A 22,104-nucleotide genomic window follows, 5' to 3' on the forward strand; every position below is an offset into this window, starting at 1 on the left:
TATAAATTTATATCGCATGTTTTTTCTTTCATAATCAGAGTGATTTTGTTTATTTTGAATCATAAAATTGATTATTTGCTTTATTTTTCCCGCAGGCGCTTCGAAAGCAAAAGTAGATTTAAGTGCACACCAAATAAATGGGTCTATAATATATAGTCTTAGTGTAGAATTAATATTTTAAATCTGCACTAAGAATTCGTCCCTTAAAGACTCTGAGTGCGGCACGGCAGAAAGCCGCCATAAAAACAATATTAATACTTAAACAATTTATTACAAAACAAAATACATTTTTATTCAATAAAAATACTGATGCAAAAAAAGCAACACAGGTAAAGCAGACATAAAAATTATTTTAAAAGGTACATATATGTATGTTGTATTATATATGTTATGATTATAGTATTAATTAACACTGCGTCTTACATTTAATACTTACTAATGCAACATTTTTGTAACTGCAAACATTATTCAGAAGAAACGTGGCTAATATTTTTCATTACTATTCTGCGACATTTAGGTATGTTAGTTCACCCGTACAACTCCGAACATGAGGGTTTAATGTGTTATTGAAAATTGAAAATAATATTAAACTATAAGTGATGATGAATAACTAAAATAGAATAGATTACTTAACTACAAATATTTTTTTATTATTATTGTAAACTGAGCTGTTTAGCCCCAAACGCGTACGCTCTGGTCCCAGGAGCAGCTCGCCATGGCTATCCCGTTGGGAGCTACCGAGATAGAGGTCACTCTGTTCTCGTGAGCGTTGAGTGTACCTGAAAGTATAACTTGATAATAAATTAATCATCATTACTCTTTTCATATTCCACTCTACTTATGGTCGGCGGTCCTCCCAACAGCTCCAACTTTTGTAAAAACTTTTTAATCATGTTATCTTCCACAAAATTAATCGTTGTTAGATTATTTTAAGTAAATAAGGCCTGTCAATCGCACAGTTTGTTTTCATACATGTATTTCGACAGTGGAAAGCCGACGTTAAGGTCAACTTTATCTATGGCTTATAGTAGTTTTACACACGGGCAGAACAGTGAAACAGTACTGCTTTTGAAAGCACGCTTACTGTGAAAACAGAACTGTTCTATCACGGCATTTTTCGACAAACAATGGCAGTACTCCTCTGTCCTAGTGTTCTTCCCTTGTGTGAAAGTAACATAAGCGATCGATCGACCTTTTTTTAGTGGTGATTATCCTCTTGGTCATTTTGGCTACGACATACCTGTATGAGCAACTTTTAACGTATCCCATGAATGTACGGCGTTGTCATCAGAACCCGCCAACAGATATCTCCCGCTCAGAGACAGTGCTAAGAAATAAATAGACACAATTATATACATATATACGAGTACATAGAGCTCTCATTTCTAAGTCAAAAAACGTAGAATTAAGGCATATAAAAGTGTCTCGCTGTTGATTTCCAGGATCAATATGTTTTAAACAGTTTAGTGTCAGAAACCTACATAGGTCAGTGGCAAAAATCGCCTTTAATGATGGTACACTTCATAGTTAATTGTAATAAAATACAATGCCTGAAACATTTGTAATTGATATAAAAATGTACATTTATAGAAATGTCTCGTACATTTCTCTCCGCTTCATTGGCTATGAAGAAAACAAGCCATTGTTTAGGACAGCTGTCTGTGAGTGTACACAGCGGGGGCACTGTTTGCAGTCGGTTTGCGTCAAAACCTACCTTTACATAACTATGAAAAGGTCACTTTGTAGTTAACAAGGGTAAACAAACAAAATGATACAGCTAATATATAAAAGCTAATATTTTATTGTATGTACTAAGTATATTTAAACATAATGAACAAATTAGGTACAGATGAATGGATGGATGGATGAAAGTAGGTAGAAGTTATCTCTAGAACGTTACTGGTGACGGCCATGACTCTAGTATTCTAATGTAATACATGCTGTGATGTTTTATACAGTTTGGTACTAACCGCAGCTAGTGAATCCGCTGTTGCCAGGCGGAGTGTAGTGCCCCAACTGCTGGTCACTGCGTAGGTCGAAGAGTCTTGCTGTCTTGTCCTCAGAAGCGGTCGCAAACGCTTGCCCGCTCGGGTGGTACTTGGAGTGATACATATGTTTTATAAATTCCCTCTTCATATTTTTTCTTAAGGTACAACATATATATGTATACTGATCATATATTATATTGTATGGTATAGAATGTTTTACTCACACAAACGCTGTTCACATCCGCATCGTGTCCGAAGAATGTCTGCTTCGCCTTCTCGTCCCTGACGTCCCACAGCTTGCAGGTGCGGTCCACGGATCCCGTGACGTATGTCTTCATGTCTAACATAAAATAGATTAATGTGTTGAGGCTTTTCCTGTACCCTGTTACTGAGCTATTTCTCTTACCAGGCCCTAAGGAGATGCTGACGACATCACCGGCGTGAGCATTGAAGTCCATCTCCCTTTTGCCAGCTTCCAGGTCCCAAACGCATCTTAAGACAAAGTCAACTATCGACATAAACACATTAGAAGAAACAAAATATAAGGCTTGGGATCTTGTAAAACTTTTTCTACACCTACTTACCTAAAATTTAACTTATAAATTAAATTAAATCTTTTCTTTTAGCTTTTATCCTACAAAACGTGAAATGACTTAGTACAGACATCAATGAGTAAACCGACTAACATCTTCATATCTCCGGAACCAGTGAGGATGTGCGTGTCGTCAAGGAAGCGACAAGAGCTGAGGAAGCCCTCGTAGCCGGCCAGCTCACGCACCATCTTGGCGGCGCCCGTCGCGTCGCGGTTGTTCACGTCATATACCGTGCACATGTTGTCCATACCGCCGCACGCTAACATACATACAAAAAAATATATGTATAATTCCATCTCTAAGCTACCCTAAGAAATCTGCAATAACAGAAATCAAGGAGAATAGTCACAAATGTCACGATTTCTCAACAGACAATAATAAAATAGCGTTCACACAATGCCAACGTACTTATACGCTTTGTCTGTTTGATCTTTTATTTCAATTTCCCAGAACATCAGGGGAGTAATAATTAGTTGCAATTCTTACCGACGAAATTGCCAGAAGGAGCGAAGGCGACACTCATGACCCAGGCCGAGCGCAAAGGTATGACCTGCACTTTGTTGCCGCTCCACGTGTCCCAGATGATCAGCTTCCCGTCCAGCGATCCGGTCACACAGTGCCTATAGACAGACATCTTCTCACACTATCATATATCAGAATTGACACACAATGTATTGTGATGTACATGTTAATAAAATAGACGTGTTGATAATTTTCAGATACATTGCCTACCTTTAATAGACTTCGAAGAATTAAAATAACCTTATTAGAATAGATGCTTGAAATGCAATTATTGGAGACTTATCGGTATTCTAGGCATGTAAACCTTAATCACCTTCCGCTAATCCTATTTGAAGCCAGCTTTACTCCATCACGAGTGTATGGAAAATATATGTTACATCGAAATCTAATCAATGAGTGACACTGTCCTGCAATTTGCCTGATAATGTTTAACGTAGATTAAAGACATTTGCAGAAATCTAAATATTGTTGTTAACTTAATCACAGTCCTCGGTATTCCAGTATTTTAGCTCATTGGGAACAAAAGGAATCGTCTGCCCGATGTACGGTTACCAAAGCGGCATGTACTATATCTGTTCCTATTAATGTAGTATTAGTGTGAGTTGATAACTAACCTCGAATCCCCGCTGTAGTGTACGGAGTTCACCTTGTTAATGTGGCCTTTAAGCGTCTTCTTTGTGACGAATCTTATCTTCGGCACGTCTCCCATGTCGCTACATTTCTCTGCGAGTTTTGCATCCGCTACCTTCTCTTGCGCTGCCTATGATGGAATAACACCAGTTATTAGATAACACGGACAAAGATTGCAGAAGTTAAGAGCTTACTGAAATTGTTAGCAACTAACAGTTCTTCTGAATGATTGGTTTGCTGTCTATGTATTATTGTGTCATACCTTAACTTTAGCTATCAGATCAGTCAGTTCCTTCTTTAGTGCTGTAGTCTCTGGGTCGTCTTTCGGCATTTTGTTGTTGATGAGTAGTCGACTGTGGTTACAAGATGACTGACTATTTCCAACGTAGAAGTTGAATTGTTCGTTTCTGTCCCTAATCCCATTGTCCTAATTGGATTCTAATTTACTGAAGCTTCACATGTGCCTCGTGTTACGACATACATTTATAAATGATTAAATATTTCAATTATTATTTTATTGAAAACATTTTTAACTATTAATAAAATTCCTAACCTTCGTCGGTCGATGATTTACCTGAAACATAAAGAAGGGTTTACAGATCAACATTCAACTGTGCAACATCCCTTATCTTAGTAATTTCGACAACGTAAGACTTGTGCGTTGTCCTTTGACGATAGTTAGGCTTCTGAAAATTATTTTACTATTATTTGGTCCAGACTTGCGAACATGAATTTGACAATTTAATCTTTCTCTTTAGTAAGATCGAACGGAAGATAAACGATATTGTCTCCCTCAATATTTTCATAAAAAAGACAACGATACTATCAGTGGATTATTCAGCAGTGGAGAGCTATGGTAAGACACGACAAGAGATGTGTAGTCTGTATGTAAAACATGTTAAGATGATGAAAGTCTTCTTCTTCTTTTTTAATCACAGAGTTAAGTTCACACACACACATATTGATGTAATTATCAGACATTAGCAATGGATTTAGTGGGAAGGAAATTTAGTTCCTACACTGTTTCGTATTTAGGAAAGTAAGAAAACGCTTTGTCAACAGCAACGGTATACAATTATTGTATAAAATAATTCAGTGAAGCGTAACCATCCAGCTATACTTTCACCGAACCTTTTTGTCACCGCTACGGTTATTTTGATTTGTTTCTTATAAAAGTTAATTTTCAAGCTTTACGGATTTCTTTTGCAATAACGGTAGTTTAAAAATATTTAACTGCAAGGTCAATAAACTTTTGCAGTAACTGTTTAGTTGCTAACATCGACACATTTTTATCTGCTAAATACGAATTAAGGATGGGTTTCCATTTATAAAAGTTTCATACAAAGAACATAAGGTACATTTACTTCTTTATGTACTTGTGTTTTTGATACAAAATGCTGTAATGTGACAGAATAGTATAGAAGACTTTTAATTTTAACTCTTTATAGTCATAATTGTGATAACAAATAACATTGTTATTCATAACTTAGTGATAAGGAGCTCTCGGAAAAAATAAACACGCTTGTTATATTATATAAGTATCTTCATTTATATGTATTAAATATATGTAGTACTGAAACAGAGATTTACATTATAAAATGAATTTCTTTAGTAACCTTTCCCGGAACGTTTCGCATCAGTGATCCGACAGTTTTCAATTTGATTCACTTTCATCTTACTTAATGTAACAATGTCTTACATAAACGACAAATAAAACATAGCCCTGAACATTTTAGTAAGCGACTTGGTAAAGTTAATCGTAGCAAGTTTGCATTCGTTCGGTAAATGCCCGATAGCGAACATGTCTACCGGACATATTTTTATGTTATTTTTATTATTAATTTATCTGAATAGTACGAACGGGTCTAATGAAGAATATTGCACTAAGGATTCACAAGATTCTGGCTGCAAGCAACGAAACTTTTTTCATAAAGGTAAACAACTATTTTTATTGATTTGCGATTTAAATTTTTTATATATATTTTTATTAAATAAAAACAAATTAACTGTGGTTATTAAAATTTTAGTTACTATTTTCAAATCAGTGTTATATCCATAAATCATCTTTCGTGTTTTAAATATTTTAAAAATAAATTATACAATATAAAACTGTTTGCAGTTTACATATAATATAATTTGTGTAATTTTTTATAACTACTACAGATTTGTTTGCTAACAATATTTTCATTTAACTAATAGTATTATAATTTAATAATAAACTCAAAAATATTTGAAATGGAATCTTTGATAAATACCTCGTGTTTGACTATCGGTTGGCGCTTAAACAGGCTTTATTGTTTACTTGTTGATATACTAGATGGCGCCTTTTCCATCTTTACACATTGTTTGTAAGTTGTAACCCAAAAAGCCCAATAAAATAATTTAACTTACAAAAATTGTGTCGGAATTAATTTAGTTTTCTCATATAAATAAAATTGAAATTATAAATAAAATATAATTTATGAAGATTATTCCTGACAAATTCTAAATATTATTATAAGATTAATTTTTAATTTTGATTCATGTGTTTGGCTTTTTAATGGATTAATATCGATTTGATAGAATAAAATTATATTTAATAGGCTCATATTCAAGTTAGGAATATTTAGGTAACTGGAAAAAACGTGTACAACAACAACATACGTTTCTTGGTTGAAAGTATCGTATGTACACGACGCGTCGTCGTACATTTTCTGGACGCCTGTACAGGGTGCCCAGAAAAAGAGATTTACCTCGCCATAATATTGCAGTAAACCTTTTAATTATAAAAGTAAGCAGTAAGCATTTTAATTATAAAAAATCGTTATACATCGTTCGTTTTATAAAGATTAGTTTGATAATTGCCGCAAATTAACTAACAAATTAATTTTGCATGGAGAAAATAACTGTACTTCGCGTGGCCTTATGGTAGCTCACCAGCGCCCTTCTGGTAATGTCAAAAAAGACGTCTAATCGAGTGTTTTCTCGAAATGCCTTCATTTAATTAAAATGATAAAACTGAGAGAGTTGATACCAATAAAAGTAGGACTTTTATCGCCTTACTTTTATGCTTCGGGTTGGGTATTTATTGATTAATATAAACAACATAATAATTTATGTTTGTGATCTAAGAACTTAGAATAATTCTGAATTGATACCAATAGAAACAAGTACAGCTACAATTTTAATGTGAGCCTTAAAAATAATAGATTTAGCTTATTATTATAATTATAACAGATATTGATCGTGTTATTATAATCTAAATTCTAAAACGTTTCAAATGGTTAAACATATTGTTATCGATTTCGACTGTACGTTTAAGGACGACTAGTTTGCAATTCGTTTGACAATTCACTAGAGATGGGTTGAGTAAAATCGGTGAGGATTTTTTTAAATTTTCGGTAGTTGTTCTCATCGAACTGGCAATCGATTATTTTTTTAATTATAATAAAAAAAATGTTTCTTTATATGCTTCCTTTATTTTACAAAACTACATAATGAAATAAAACATAATTTGAGTTGTTGACAAAGAAAAAAGGAATTAATAAAGAGCCTGTACAAAAAAGGAAATAATACAACTGTAATAAATTGAAAAAGTATTTTTGTACTAAAATAAATTCTTCGATTTTATTACAGGTCCGATGCTCGATAGTTCATAATTGTTCGCTATACGCGTACGGTCGACACTATGACAATGTTATATTAAGTACAATATTTATCCTCATATGACATTAATTCGATACTTTATACGCGTCCGTTGTCAAACTGATATCTTTAAATAGACAGACAGTCACTTCAGTTAATTTGACAACTGTCAACTGTCAATGTCAAATTAGTCTAAAGCTGTATATAAAAATAATACACAATAACAAGCGTGCCGGTGGAAATTACCCATGCTGATTATACCTATATGAATCTTATTTTTCTCTCATTATAATTCATATAATTTTAATTGGAAAATTTACAAAGTATTACTTATAAGAGTAAAGCAAATGTAATATTTTCGTCTATAGTGACCCCCGACCGTCCTCTGATTTAGACGTAGACGCTTAGCGCTGTCTAGACGATGCCACACCCTGGGTTGCCAGCAAGGCGTACGTGCTTCGGTGAAACAGTAATAAATCAATGCTTCGACATTTAGACATTAAAACACATGCGCGGGGCAACTCCCTAGCATCGGGCCCGGCCGACGGAGCGTCGGGCGCAGCCTCAGTCGGGATCCGGTCTCTGTAAACTTTGGATGTGTCGATCCGTCTCGTATTTTGGTATAACATGTGACCCAAAGTTTATCAAATAGGTCCCGCATATAGCGCATAACGCGTTACTTTTGGCGCCCGGAACGCCAAGCTACGATTCCGGCATTTTATTTTTATTAGGACATTGAACAGCTTGAACACGATATGTCTGAAAAAATGAGGAAACTTTTACTGCTTTCTTTCTTATTCCTGGGACATGCCACAGCCCTTGGTAAGTAATAGATAAGACATGTCAATGCTATTTATTATATATTTTATTCATAATTTTTAAAAAAAAAAGTAAACATATACTATACATGCCTATATCCATTTATTTTTTTGGATTTTTTTTGTAAACAAACAAGACTTTTGGTAAATACAAAGACTGGAATAGAGGCATGGTATAGTTAATGTAACGAAACTGATCTAGGTCATCTATTAAAGCTCTGCTCATTAATTATTGCTAGACTGAATGGAGGACATATTGATTACCGTTTGTAGCTATGGGTCCTTACATATTGCTTATGACTGTTGTAGCTTTTTTATAAGTTAAATATACTACTTATAACATTAGTGTAACAATGAAATATGTTATTTTGTTTGGTATTGTGTAATTAAATTGTTAACATGGAATGGATGTTTTCTGCATATGTAAAACAAAATTGGAAAAGAACAATTAAAGCTAATAACAGAATATTTTATCATGTTGCAATCATAACAAAGAGATGTACATGAGCTATAAATGGCTGGGGTGTGGCATGAGGGGGATGAAAGAAGGGGGGGGGGTGTAGAGGGTTGGATCGATGCTTGGCGGACAAACAAGGACATCAAAGGTTTTGCGCAGCTCTACAGATTAAATATTTTAATTTAAACATACCACTACTTGAAAAGGAATTAGTAAGAATATGATAATTAAATTCTGGAATGGAAACACAAAATATAAGATTGCATAATGTGGAGATATATTAATTATTTAAAATAACTTTTAGGGATGGCTCATTGTTTATATAAAGAGATGAAACTTATCAACATGTGATTGTAGAATGTAATATAAGTATTTTCACACAGTTGTGTATGACTTCATAATTCATTATTTTCATAACTTTCAGTTTTATTTACAATCTGCCATCTTTTGATGATAAGTTATATAACAACAGTTTATGACTTCACCAAATTTTACTATCCATTGTTTCATAGTTACTATAACTAGTGAACAATAGATGTTATAAGCTGTCTTAACAATTTTGCTACGCGATACCTTTGATTTACTTCTAAGTTTGTTTAACTACATTACACATTTTTGTCTATTGATTTGAAATACAGACCATATGTTACATCTGCCAAAGTTTCTGAAACCGAGGATCCAGACAGAATGCCATATAAACACTACAATACTGGCTATGAATTCTATTGTTTATTATGAATGTATATTATCAGTCCCTTCAATATATTAACAGGTTTGGAATATTAAAAAACAAAACAGTTTGTTACTCCATTTAAGTTATCAAAGCTTGCGTTTAGATTAAAGCGATGCTGTTTTGAATGTATATTACTTTAGCGAATATTCCTATTTTGCAATTGCTGTGTGCTCAAAGCAGTTTTATTTGTATTCTGCCTTCTTGTATTACATATAGTTATGGTTTCAATGGTTTTTCATAATTTTTTGAACAAAATACATTTGTCTTGATAAATTTATGGATAAAGTAGGGGGTTGACATATTAATAGAAATAGTATTTGGATGAATATAAGATTTTTTTTTAAATATTGGCACTCCTGAGTTTTAGACATACATAAATTACTTTTATATTTTATGGTTTTTAATATATCCAGCCAGTATTCTGGAATGACTTTTCATAAATTTATTTGTTCCATTGTTCTATAATAATAACAATGAGAAATATAATTCAACATTTGTAACTCTGGTTACAATTTCTATTGTTAGAAATTCATAAATACGGAATAAGCAAAGGGTAAACTTCTATTCCTGGTAGAATTTTAAGAATGCGCTCTACGTGCTTTTGCCTGTTATACGGTTGCATTTGAAAATAGTTTTTAAAACAACTGCGTATGGTACAAAATTCAACAACACTTATTATTATGCGTAAGTCACAGTTTTAGTTTAACGATATTAACGATTGTGTTTATGGTTGCAACGGAAGCGCTTTTGCTTGTGTACAATGTACACACATATATTTATATAAATACACATACACACATACATACAGAGTGACTTACATGTAGATGATGACATCATTTAATGTCTAATAAATATACCAGAAGCGATAATTAAGATCAGCATAAAATTTGACTCACGAATGTGTATCAAGCTTTCAGTTGGCACGTCAGTACTAAGAGTACTCATCTACCTTACTTGCCAACTCAAGCTACCTACTACACTGTTTTAAATTCTTTTGTTACCATTGGTCTACTCTAAATATTCTTTTAAGCAATATTATCATACATGTATGTATTGTAATAATAACGAGGTTCAGTATTGTAAATTAATTTCTCTTGTACTGTAAAGTACATAGTTATACATTTTCGGTTACATCCAAACGCCTAGAACATTCGAGAGCCAGCGCCCCGGGGCTCTGTGGGCGGATACCGAAATCAATTAAATAGTTCATGCGCTTTCCGACGAAACCCAGACAGAGCTACGCGCATCGCATCGATCGATTGCAGTTGCATCTCTCCCCGCAGCCCCCGTACCACACCCATTACCTTAAGCATATTACCGGCGCCAGTCCCTCCTCCCCGCAACCCCTCGCTTCCCGCCCACACTCCCGAGGCATGTTAACTTATTATATTTAGTTATTGAAATTGTGTATCGATGTTTTCAGCGTTGGCAAAGCTCTTCAATAAATAATAATGAAACATTTAGCTGACTTTTTATGACTGTTCCTTTACGTACATGTCTTTTTGATCATCATGATTTCATCGACACTTTGTTATTCATATTGACGCGGCAATAAATACAAATTATTATAATTCACATCGGTATATAAATAGGTACATTAGGACATTAACGCAAACAGCGCCGTTAGTATACAAATAGACGTATACTTGAATGTTTGTTTCGTTGTTGCAGATGACGTGACAGTACTCACAGTGGCCACGGAGGAGAACGATGGCTTCAAACGGTTCTTGCGATCCGCGAAAACGTATGACATTGACGTGCAGGTCTTGGGGCAAGGAGAGAAATGGGAGGGTGGTGATATGAACTTCCCAGGTGGCGGACAGAAAGTCAACCTCCTCAAGGAGAAGGTCGAAGAACTGATGAAAACCAAGGAAAATGATCACATCGTGATGTTCACCGATAGGTTCGTTCTCACTTCATCACAATTGTGCGGACATAGAAATAATAGAGTTAGGGACAGAGCGACCGAAATCCATATTCGAACTGCAACTATTTTTCCTTAATCGCTGTATTTTTAATTAAGACCTCCTATCTTTGCGTACTCTATGAGTTAGTGTGGCGGGCGTCATTAAATCACTGTTATTTGCGTAGCTACGACGTGATGTTCCTGGGCACCCTGGGCGACATCCTGGTGAAGTTCAAGGCTATGCCGGACACGCGCGTGCTGTTTTCCGCGGAGCCATTCTGCTGGCCGGACCCCAAGCTCGCCGCCATGTACCCCAACGCCGAGGTCACCAATCCCTATCTCAACTCGGGTGGATTTATTGGTAAGTAACAATATTAGGTAGGTATCACAGTCGGTTTGCACAAAATATTGTTATGTTTCCATTCTCTCTTACAACATACAGATAATTCTTTTTCTACAGATAATTAAATTAAAAATAAAGTAAGAAATCTACTGTCAAATTCAAATGTGTTCAAGTTGTAACACATTTGTTTTATCAAAGTTTATCAAAATTTTCTTCCCAAGAAAGTTCTAGAAATTCCTTTGTCTCAGTCATCAAGTAATTTTAGATGTGACGCGAGTTTTAAGAAATTAGATAAACAAGATTGAATGAACCTTTGAAATTAGGTGTAGTCTTCAAGCGTGTATTTTGTCTCAAGAATCAAATTAAAATTACATCAAAATTATAACAGAACGAATAATTAAATTATATCCATTCTTATCATTTTTTAAAAATTTGTATAAAAAAATATTTTGTCGATAACCAATGACCTTTATCATTCTCCGAGAATATGAGCTGGACACATGAACATGTTGCTCAATCACAAGGAAGCTTAAATTAAAATAATATTAAATAGAAATGGTTTTTAACCACTAGTTTAATATTTCTTTCTAAAAGTTACTCTCTACTTTGTCTATCAATCACTACCGCGTTCATTAACTATCTATTCTTTAGATAAAGAGTTACATTTTACGAGATACAGTAACCTTTGAACTAATATTTTTTCTCGAACATTCTGATATAAATATGTTGAAATAAACATTATAAGCTATGCGTCCTCCTTTGGCGGAGGTCAATGATCGTGCTGAACTTTAAATCACTGTTGATTGGATGATGGATAGATGTAAAATGAAAGCTGTTGCAACTATCTCTGTATTCATATATTGAGTCAATTGAGTGCTTTTTTTAAAATGAAATCGAATTGAAATAAATTTAAATTAATGATTTCAATTAAATCATGTAAGACGTATTATTGTTAATGACACCACATTTTAACATTTGGTTATGTTATGTTTTTACAAGTGCGCGGTAAAACAAAAGTATTGTTTAAATTTATATTGAAACTTTTAATAAGTCATCTATGTGTTATTGCATAGTAAATAGAAAACACCTGTGTCATTTCTGTAATAATTGCCTTAACAATGTCATCATTGTACGATTATATAATTTATAATTGTACAGTTGACTTTGTACACGTATATATATGTTCGAAATTTGATATTCTAAACGTGAGTTCACTGGTAAATATCTAATGAAAGACATTGTAATTTTTTAAGAGAGTGAAAGAGATGACATTATCTTTGTCCCCGCGTTTGTGAAGTATCGGATTCATACCAAATGTAACGAACGGAAGTTGTGTGCGATTGAAACGGAAATACAGATAACGAATTCGGTGTGTAGTATGTTTATCACAACGGTATTTTAAAATTATATAAAATAGTAAAAGATTTGATATTTTTGAATGCAACTATGTCTGTTTCACCGAAAGTGATTAAAAATGTTTAGACGGAAGTCAATTATTAGCTTCGCAGGAATCTAGTAACTTTTTTTCAAACATTAATAACATTGAATTTCTCAGGATATCTATCGGAATTAAATGCCATACTGAACGCAAGGAAGATAAAAGACAACGAAGATGACCAGCTGTATTACACCAAGGTATACCTGAGCGAGCTGAGAGACTCCCTCAAGATCAGTCTCGACCACAAGTCCGAGATATTCCAGAACCTCAATGGAGCCCTTTGTAAGTTACAATAAGTTTAAACTTACTAAAAATATACACGGGAATGAAATCAATTGATTAATAATAAAATAGAAACAAATAGTATTTGTTTTTACGTTTTTTTTACATGGATGCCTGTTAAATTCAGTATGTTTGTCTCAGCTGACGTCCAGCTCCGTATCAACACTACTGAAGAATGGCCGTACTTGGAGAACGTGGCGACGAAGCAGCGGCCCCTGGTGGTGCACGGCAACGGCCCCGCCAAACTGATGCTCAACACCATGGGCAACTATCTCGCCAAATCTTGGTCGATGAAGAAGGGCTGCGCTCTCTGTGCCGAGAGGAAGATTCAATTAAATGTAAGGAGATAGAAAAATTTGTTCTTTCAACGTATGATTCGATTTTAAAAATTGTTTTATTAATTCAAGCTTTAGCAGGTTGTAACATGAACAATTTTTGAATTGAGGGTAGTTTGCTAATCAATTGATCATTGTTGTCAGGAGGACAATCTGCCGCATGTGATGTTGGCGATCTTCATAGAGGTGGCGACGCCTTTTGTAGAGGAATTCTTTGAATCCGTCTTGTTGCTGGACTACCCGAAGAACAGGGTGCATCTCATTCTGCGGAACAATGTCCCCTTCCATGAGCCCTACGTTGACGAGTTCTACAACAAGTACGCGAAGGAATATGCCACCGCAAAGAGGATTAAACCAATTGATTACATGAGCGAAGCTGAAGCAAGGAACCTTGCCAAGTTAGTACACAACAAAAATAGTAAAGCTTTTATATTAAAATAAAGATTATAAAAATATTATTATAATTTATTAATAAACATCTCTTTTGTTGTTTTTTTTTCTTTCTTTTTGTGGGTTTTCCTTTAAAACAATTTATTACAATTTGTTCCTATTTATTCTGTCCACAGAGATCGTTGCACAAACAGCATGTGCGACTACCTGTTCTCAGTGGACAGCGTGGCTCGTCTCAAGCCACAAACTCTGCGCGTCCTGCTGACTTCAGGCTATGACGTCATCGCACCAATGCTCGCTCGCCCAGGCCAGGCCTGGTCCAACTTCTGGGGAGCAATCAACGCCTCCGGATACTACGCCAGGTCCACTGATTACATGGACATCGTCTACGGGAGTATCAGGTCAGTTGATTTACATAACAGGGATGCAGCTTTGGGAGCGACTGACTTTGGTGATGATAGATGAAAATGTCAACGATACGCGTCATGTGCTGATGCGTGCTACGCGGAGCGTAAGCAACTAAAATCGCCGGGTTTCGAAGATTTTTTCCTCGTAAATGATAAAACAAGGATATTTCCATTTCGTATGCAATCGTCATCAACTAGATATATATATTTTTGAAGTCGTGGTAATTCAACGACAAAGCGGCATACCCACGTTGCTGCAGAATATATTAGAAATTATAGTCTCGGTCAAAGAGCATGCATGAAAACTTACATTAAACACACAATTGTCTTAAACAATTTATTATAAAATATATACATATCAAATAAATAAAAACATCTGTATGTATAGTAGTGAAGTATGTGGGGCGATGAGCGCGTGTCAGTCAAAGGCAATGGAGAAGTCTGTCTTGAAGGAGCGCCGGTCGATAGAGTACATGTTGTCTGCGGTGCACTCGTACACGCCGGCGTCCATCTGCGTCGCCGGGTCGATTTCAATCTTTGATTTCACACGATCATCACCAATCGTCCACTCATGTATCTTAGCAACAGACAAAATAACACTTTACAAACAAAAATTGCTAAAATATTGTTAACATGATGGTACTAATTAGTCCACCTTTGCTTCAACATGACGGCTTAGTACACTAGATTCTAGTATCAGACCACGATTTTGGGTAGACTTACATGTAAGTAGTGATGTGCGAAGATCTCAACTCCGTCTTTGAACCAAGTGATATGTGGCCGCGGCGAGCCCTTAGCGATGCAGAGGAACGCAATCTTATGGCCCAGCACGTACTCCAGGTCAAAATGGGACGCCAGGATGATCTTGGCACCCTACGGACAACACACACAGATATTTATAATACTATTCATTTGTTTATCGCATATATATATATATATATATATATTTGAGCCGGTTTATAATATTGTTGCTATCTTACTGCCAACTATTGATTGTTAATGGAAAAGTCTAGATGTAGATTACCACTGGTTGTAATTTGGTACAGAAATAAATGACGATCTGATATAACAGTTAGGATATTCTTAAATTCCATGCGGAACAGTTTATCTCCTCAACGCACAAACAGAGCAATTTCCATGTAAATATTGTGCAATCAGTGTAGTTGATTCGTTTAGACGTATAAGTAGTTTGACATGATAGTTATGGCGAAACGTTTGTTCGGATGGGCCAATTCCCGCGCCGACCCCAACCGTTTACTTTGCGCACATCGTAACAACGGACGTTGACAGATTTAACTCGAGACATCGCGGCACATATTTCACGCGCTGTTACATTTTGATTAAAACAGTTTTGTAACTCAAATCATTCGCTTACTACTCTTGCAGATTCGAGACTACGTAGTTACTTTTTAAAATTGAATTATGACAGTTCGAAGTTGTTCTTTACGAAAACAGCTTTATGTTAAAAATAGTTATGAAAGTTAATATGTTTAGAATCAAGCAATGGGGAATTCATTTCCATGCAAGTGATCTTTGGCATTAAAGGAAGACCAACTATAATATAATACATAAAGCAAAAAGCAAATAACTGTAATCTTTAATTACCATTTAATTAAATGTTATCTATCGACGCTAGTTTCAACAAACAAACAGGCGTCACAACAACGTTTTGAATTTAGGCCGTGCTTTGATATTGTCTATTAGATCCGCGTGTGTAATTTTATCGCGCCGCTACTGATATACAATACAAATTCATTTTAAAATGTTGCACATGCAAATAAAAAACTCGTACTTACGTCATTGTTATTGTAATACTGATCCGATTCGGGATCTCTGTATTTGCCGGTAATGGGCAGCCCGATTTGTACCTGACGAGTAAACAGTTCGATAAGTGAAAGTTGTCGAGAATTCTTGCTAAACAATAGCAAGTGATGCTATTCACCTTAGACTTGGTCCTGCTCCTCGCTCGGCCGCGCCGCGACTCGACAGAGCTGAGCAGCAGCGCGATAGCCAGCAGTGTAAGCAAACGCTTGCGCAGCATTTGGTTGTCGGCGTCCACCAGCGATCGCTCTAGTCGCCTCCGTCCATGGGAATGGCGCGTCTGTGCACAGGACCCGCCACCTCGCGCACTCTAAATTGATTAATGTTGGAACAGCCAGGGACCCTGTCGCCCCCTTGTCCGCAATTTGCTTCGCGATTTGGGCGGGGCCTCGATTGCCGCCAATTTGAGCAATCGCTCGTAGCCATACGTGATAGAGTTTCGCTGTTGTTCTTCTAGAATATTCAATACGTGAGAGAATTCTCTCAACGAAATAAAGTCACTTTCGGGAAACTTCGATGGATATTAGTGTGATGCTTTTAAAATCACCGCGAACATATTGCATTACTTATACAAATAATATAATCTATGTTCGTGTAAAAATCTACGCTGTAGTACTACGAGATGGATTTAGTAAAAAAGCGTACCTTCAAATTATTTTTATCGTAATTACGTGTAAGCAGTAAGTGACAGCAGTAATAATTTTGCAGGGGCGTATGGAATGTGCCGTTCATTACCAACTGCTACCTGGTCAAGATGGAGCTGTTCCACACGCCGAAGGGGCAGGAGGTCACCTACGTCAAGGACGACGTCGACCCCGACATGGCCTTCTGTAACAGCTTGAGGAGCATTGTGAGTGCACCACAATTCAATTACTTAACATTTGAAAGTTGAATTTTACCCATAAACATATTCTTTAGTTTATTATCACGTAGCAATTTTTTCAAATGAGTAACCGTGAAACTCGATAGTTTATCTCGAATCTAGTGTTCCTTCTCACTTCTTTGATGTGATGTATGAAAAATAGTTTTCATTTTTAAACCGTTCCGTCGTTGTGGTCAGGGTGTGATGATGTACGTTAACAACGAGGAGGATTTGGGCCACTTGGTGAATCACGAGAACTTCGACGTGAGCCGCACGCATCCCGACGTGTACCAGGTGCTGGACAACAAGATGGAGTGGGAGCGTCGCTACCTACATAAGGAGTATCTCGCCAACTTCATTGATGGACAGAAGCCTAAGATGGTAAGAGGTGCCATTTTAAACATAATGAGCCGACCTAAATGAAAACTAATTGCTTAGTTGATTATAACATTATATAAAAAGTTTCGGGCTTAGACCATCTGGAGATGGTCAATATGAAATAGTTGAATTCTTGATGCTATGTCATTTGTAATGTATCACACATCAACAGCCGTGCCCCGACGTGTACTGGTTCCCGCTGATGTCGCCGCGCTTCTGCAAGGAGTGGATCGACATCATGGAGGCCTACGGAAAATGGAGCGACGGATCCAACAATGTCAGTTGTCCCTCAAAATACAAACACAATTAGTGATTTACACAATATTTATTACACTAAAAACACAGTTTACACCTTACTTTTAATGCCCGTTTCAAACAAGGGCAATTATTACTCCTTATAATTATTTATGCTATTACAATTTTTTTGTGGCCTATGGTTTAAGGGATAGTGTGACTTCCATTCTCTCCATTTGTTTTTACTTATATTTCAAATTTTTCTTCCTGTTTATTTACAAATGTGTCTGTGTAAAGCACAATGTTAGGCACATAGACAATAATGTGGTTGTGTCGCAGGACAAGCGTCTGGAAGGCGGCTACGAAGCGGTACCGACGCGCGACATCCACATGAACCAGGTGGGGCTGGAGCGCCAGTGGCTGCACATTCTCAAGGAGTACGTCCGCCCCCTGCAGGAGATGGTTTTCACTGGATACTACCACAACGTGAGTAACCATACAGACAGGAACTGAACCATAAGATATTTAACAATTGTATAGGTAAAACAACAAAGACCGGTGACCTAGTCAAGGTTGACGGCACCAGTGTGACCGATGGGGGAAAATACTTTCTAAATGTCCGTTAAGACAGGAATAGGGAAAAAATGTGAAAGGAAAAAAGTAATTAAGCTTAATGTAATTCAAAAAAGATCAGTTCATGAAGGCACATACCTCTTATTAACATTTTTATGACCTGGATTGGTTTCAAGAAACGATTCAGTGTCCCACTAAGTGAGGGAGGTTTTACACACCTCCTATACCAGCTTTTCCAATTCAAAACAAAGTAATCTTTTTGCCTTATCTAGACTAGGAATTCGGTGTGGCATCTTCCAATGTGACAATAGAGCACATCGTGATTTTGCCTGAATCTGAATCCTTAAAATACACTTATAAATAATTTAGAGCTATATTATGGTGTATGTAGAAGTAGCGAGATCATATTACACCTCTTATACAAGGACGATCTCAAATTGTACTCAACTAAGCAGACTAATTGAGGCCTTTAGCAAAGCCATTGGAGCCATATGACGCTCGAAATGGACAAATATAGGCATAAATGTACAAAAGGGGATGTTTGTAGCTTCTGAAAATCTAAAGCTTACTCAGAATGTGTCATTTCCCTATCGGAGAATGAAAACTATAAATACTTTGGTATGTCACAAGCATTAGGTATTAATGACAAAATAAAAGACTGGAAATACAAGGCAAAGTGTTAGCGTGGTCCTACGTCCTACAGTCCCACAACACAAGCGCTCCTTGTATCAAACCTCAATATTAAGAAATTTTCTAAATATAAGGCAATGTCCTAACCCAAAGATTAAATGGCTTTTCCTTTAGAAGAGTGATAGGAAAAATAAACGTTGGTATGAATGGTAAATCAGGAAAATAATGTTGTAATCAAATAATTACCCTGTTATTTGATATTTTAGGGGAAACTAAATAATAGAAGGAATTATCGGATTTCCTTAATAAATACTATAATATCGTGCCAGGAAAATAAAAAAACCTCGCCATGTTGCCGATAAAATTGCAACAGCAATAAAAAGAAAAGAAAAATTAATCGCCATGACATTGACTTTATTCGTTGTAGTTGTTCAAAAATGTAGTCAACACAAGAATATATGTTAAACGTAGAATATGTCTAAAGATTTTTGAAAACCCCCGGACATATTGCTGATGCCATCGGACCATTTTTTATATACGTTTAACTTTTAATTTTACATTTAGAATGTTTCAAAATTTTGTTCCTTTTTATAATCAAACTATCTATCTGGTTGCAATAAACGATCTTTTTGATTCATTTTGCCATTTCATTTAATTATTTTCATGGTTTTAATACAATGCAATATTACAGCCGCCGGTGTCTATAATGAACTTCGTGGTGCGCTACCGGCCCGACGAGCAGCCCTCGCTGCGTCCCCACCATGACTCCTCCACTTACACCATCAACTTGGCCCTCAACACGCCTAGTAAGTCATGCATACTACTTTGTTTTTGTAAAAGAAAATGTTCGGGAAAATATCACTATAGTACTACTTTAAGTAGAATATACTAAGTTATAAAACTTACTCGTAGACGAGGACTACACCGGTGGCGGCTGCCACTTCCTGCGCTACAACTGCTCGGTGCGCGACACTCGGCTCGGCTGGCTCCTGATGCACCCCGGCCGCCTCACCCACTACCACGAGGGCCTGCCCGTCAACAGCGGCACGCGGTACATCATGATCTCCTTCGTGGATCCATGAGGCCAGGCCCGCGCCGGCTCCGGCCAGCGCGCCTCGCACCCAAACACGCACGCCCACAAGCTGCATACCCACCCCCAGCCCAAACCTCAAAAACGGCGATCCCGCGGACCTCTCATCCTCCACATCATATACTTCTTCCTCAACACCGCCTTCCTTGCCTTCTTCTACCGCCACCTGCATTACTGTATGTGGTGAATACAATCTCCCTCCCCCCTCCTCTCTATCACTGCACCTCACCTGTCAAGTCAAACCACTATTGTATACCAGCATTTGCATATCTCAGAGGTAAACAATACCTTTGACTTGACTGGTGACGTATAACGTGAGGACGCGGCGCTCCAGACGGACCGGGCGGTGGCGGCGGTGGCGGCGGTGGCGGCGGCGGCGGCCGACAGCCACGGCGATATAAAATATAATCATTCAATTACTCTATATATTATTAAGACGAGGCAATGACAAATCTTGAAACTTGACAATACGCCATAATTCGGCTAAAGCTATTGCAAGTCTAGAATCTTGTCAGCCTAGTATCGTCGCCCAGTATCGCGGCATTGATTAATGTCTAGCTATTTGTCTCCAATATAAGGCAATGGGACAGCCATTACTTGAGACATAATCTAGTATGTAAGCATTCAACTTCTAGACTCTCTAAGTCTGACTTAGAAATTATTTTTTGAATGTAACCTACATTATTTTTTAACAAAACTTTCTTGCCCTGTATTGTTTCTGTTTTTAAATTTATGTCAATATTCTGGCCAACTATACAATATTTACAGTTTTTAGACATTTTTAATAACTATTATTATAAAGTTTAATAACATTTCTAGTATGTAAGAGACGGCACGTCACGTGCATTTAGTATTAAGATGAAAGCATTTAACTTCAACATGTCAATGTCTACTAGTATACTATACTATACTGCTCTTCGACGACGTTTCTGTGAACGAACGAACTTTGTCATAAATACGGACAAACGAGTCAATCTTCTATGAATTACAAATATATGATAACCAAATATACCGCGAGTTTTATTGCAAACACTCTCTATATCATAACATTTACATGAACCTTTTTCCAACGTTTGTACACAAATTACAGCGTATACGATCTATTGGTGCAACATTACAACAAACGTGAAAAAAATTATATATATATATATATATATGTCACTCAAGTTTAGATTACCAATGAAGTGGCATTGGTCTATATTTTTTTGATTTTGTATGTAAAACGAAGCAGACAAAGAAAGAATACAAAAATAACGCAAATATAAAAAAATACCATACATTTTGTACATTTTAAATTTATGGTATTTTCTGTTGATAGATAAAGTGTGACCATACACCACTGTCATATCCTTACCTAACTCCAAAATTGTCAGCTTTAAAACAATGCCACATAATTTTAAGTCTTATCGCGTGGAAACAAGTGCCGTGCTTTTAACAGCTGGGCCATGCCAGTCTTAACCTACTATTTTGGCATACTGAGATCGCAAACAGAACTAGATGCCTTGGATAGAAAAGTTCGTTTTGCTGACAGCATACGGGATGCATCATCCCGCGGAAACATGGGTGTCGAGGCTATTTAAATGCCAAGACCCTGCACAACCGCGAGGTATACAACCTTAGGGAATACTTCCTTAAGGTGAACGTGGGAATGTATCAGGATGTTGCAGCAAAGGACAAAGGAGTTACGCCGCTTTCCTTCGCCTCCACAAATTGGTGAAGGCTACCGGTACTAAGTGTCTCAGAACGCATTAGCGTATGGAAGAGCAAGGAGCTACACGGCAGGTTCCATCGAGCCTTAACTGGGCCTGATGTGGACCAATTATCCTCCGTGGCTTGGCTGCGCTTCAGCAACTTCTTTGGGGAAACTAAAGGTTTTGTCTTTGCAATTATGGACGAAGTAATTTTAACGAACAACTACCGAAAACATATCCTAAAGGATGGTACGATTGATATTTGTCGGGCCTGTCGTCGTCGTCCCGGTGAGTCCATTAGACATATCGTTTCCGGCTGTTCTCGGCTTGCGGACGGTGCATACTTGCATAGACACAAC

At 36.6% G+C, this 22,104-nt stretch overlaps 3 protein-coding genes across 4 annotated transcripts; 1 reads left to right on the forward strand and 2 right to left on the reverse strand.

Moving 5' to 3' along the window:
• Positions 1-367: 367 nt before the first annotated feature.
• Gbeta76C (guanine nucleotide-binding protein subunit beta-2) lies at positions 368-4,130 on the reverse strand. Its single transcript, XM_013323665.1, has 9 exons — positions 3,996-4,130; positions 3,718-3,863; positions 3,068-3,201; positions 2,675-2,840; positions 2,395-2,480; positions 2,213-2,328; positions 1,971-2,097; positions 1,241-1,327; positions 368-779 (listed from the first exon to the last, which is right to left on the reverse strand). Exons 1-9 carry the CDS (start codon positions 4,062-4,064, stop codon positions 673-675), a joined length of 1,038 nt encoding a protein of 345 aa, XP_013179119.1. The 5' UTR covers positions 4,065-4,130; the 3' UTR covers positions 368-672.
• Positions 4,131-5,374: 1,244 nt separating this feature from the next.
• Positions 5,375-20,782, forward strand: Plod (procollagen lysyl hydroxylase). Of its 2 annotated transcripts, none has more exons than XM_013323797.1 (13): positions 5,375-5,667; positions 11,037-11,268; positions 11,457-11,632; positions 13,170-13,334; positions 13,476-13,672; positions 13,814-14,067; positions 14,236-14,460; positions 16,996-17,137; positions 17,348-17,530; positions 17,700-17,804; positions 18,101-18,247; positions 19,656-19,770; positions 19,877-20,782. In XM_013323797.1, the coding sequence occupies exons 1-13, from the start codon at positions 5,535-5,537 to the stop codon at positions 20,044-20,046; spliced, it is 2,244 nt and encodes a 747-aa protein (XP_013179251.1). In that variant the 5' UTR covers positions 5,375-5,534; the 3' UTR covers positions 20,047-20,782. The 2 variants fall into 2 exon arrangements, with proteins under 2 accessions (XP_013179251.1, XP_013179252.1); XM_013323798.1 differs by lacking the exon at positions 5,375-5,667 and adding an exon at positions 7,550-8,179.
• On the reverse strand, positions 14,812-16,989 carry LOC106126265 (myopalladin). The gene is made up of 4 exons (XM_013323799.1): positions 16,409-16,989; positions 16,263-16,334; positions 15,190-15,339; positions 14,812-15,043 (listed from the first exon to the last, which is right to left on the reverse strand). Exons 1-4 carry the CDS (start codon positions 16,505-16,507, stop codon positions 14,885-14,887), a joined length of 480 nt encoding a protein of 159 aa, XP_013179253.1. The 5' UTR covers positions 16,508-16,989; the 3' UTR covers positions 14,812-14,884.
• Positions 20,783-22,104: the final 1,322 nt, after the last annotated feature.

The sequence above is a fragment of the Papilio xuthus genome, unplaced genomic scaffold (assembly GCF_000836235.2).
Source record: "Papilio xuthus unplaced genomic scaffold, Pxut_1.1 DF825017.1, whole genome shotgun sequence".
Classification (NCBI taxonomy): Eukaryota; Metazoa; Arthropoda; class Insecta; order Lepidoptera; family Papilionidae; genus Papilio; species Papilio xuthus.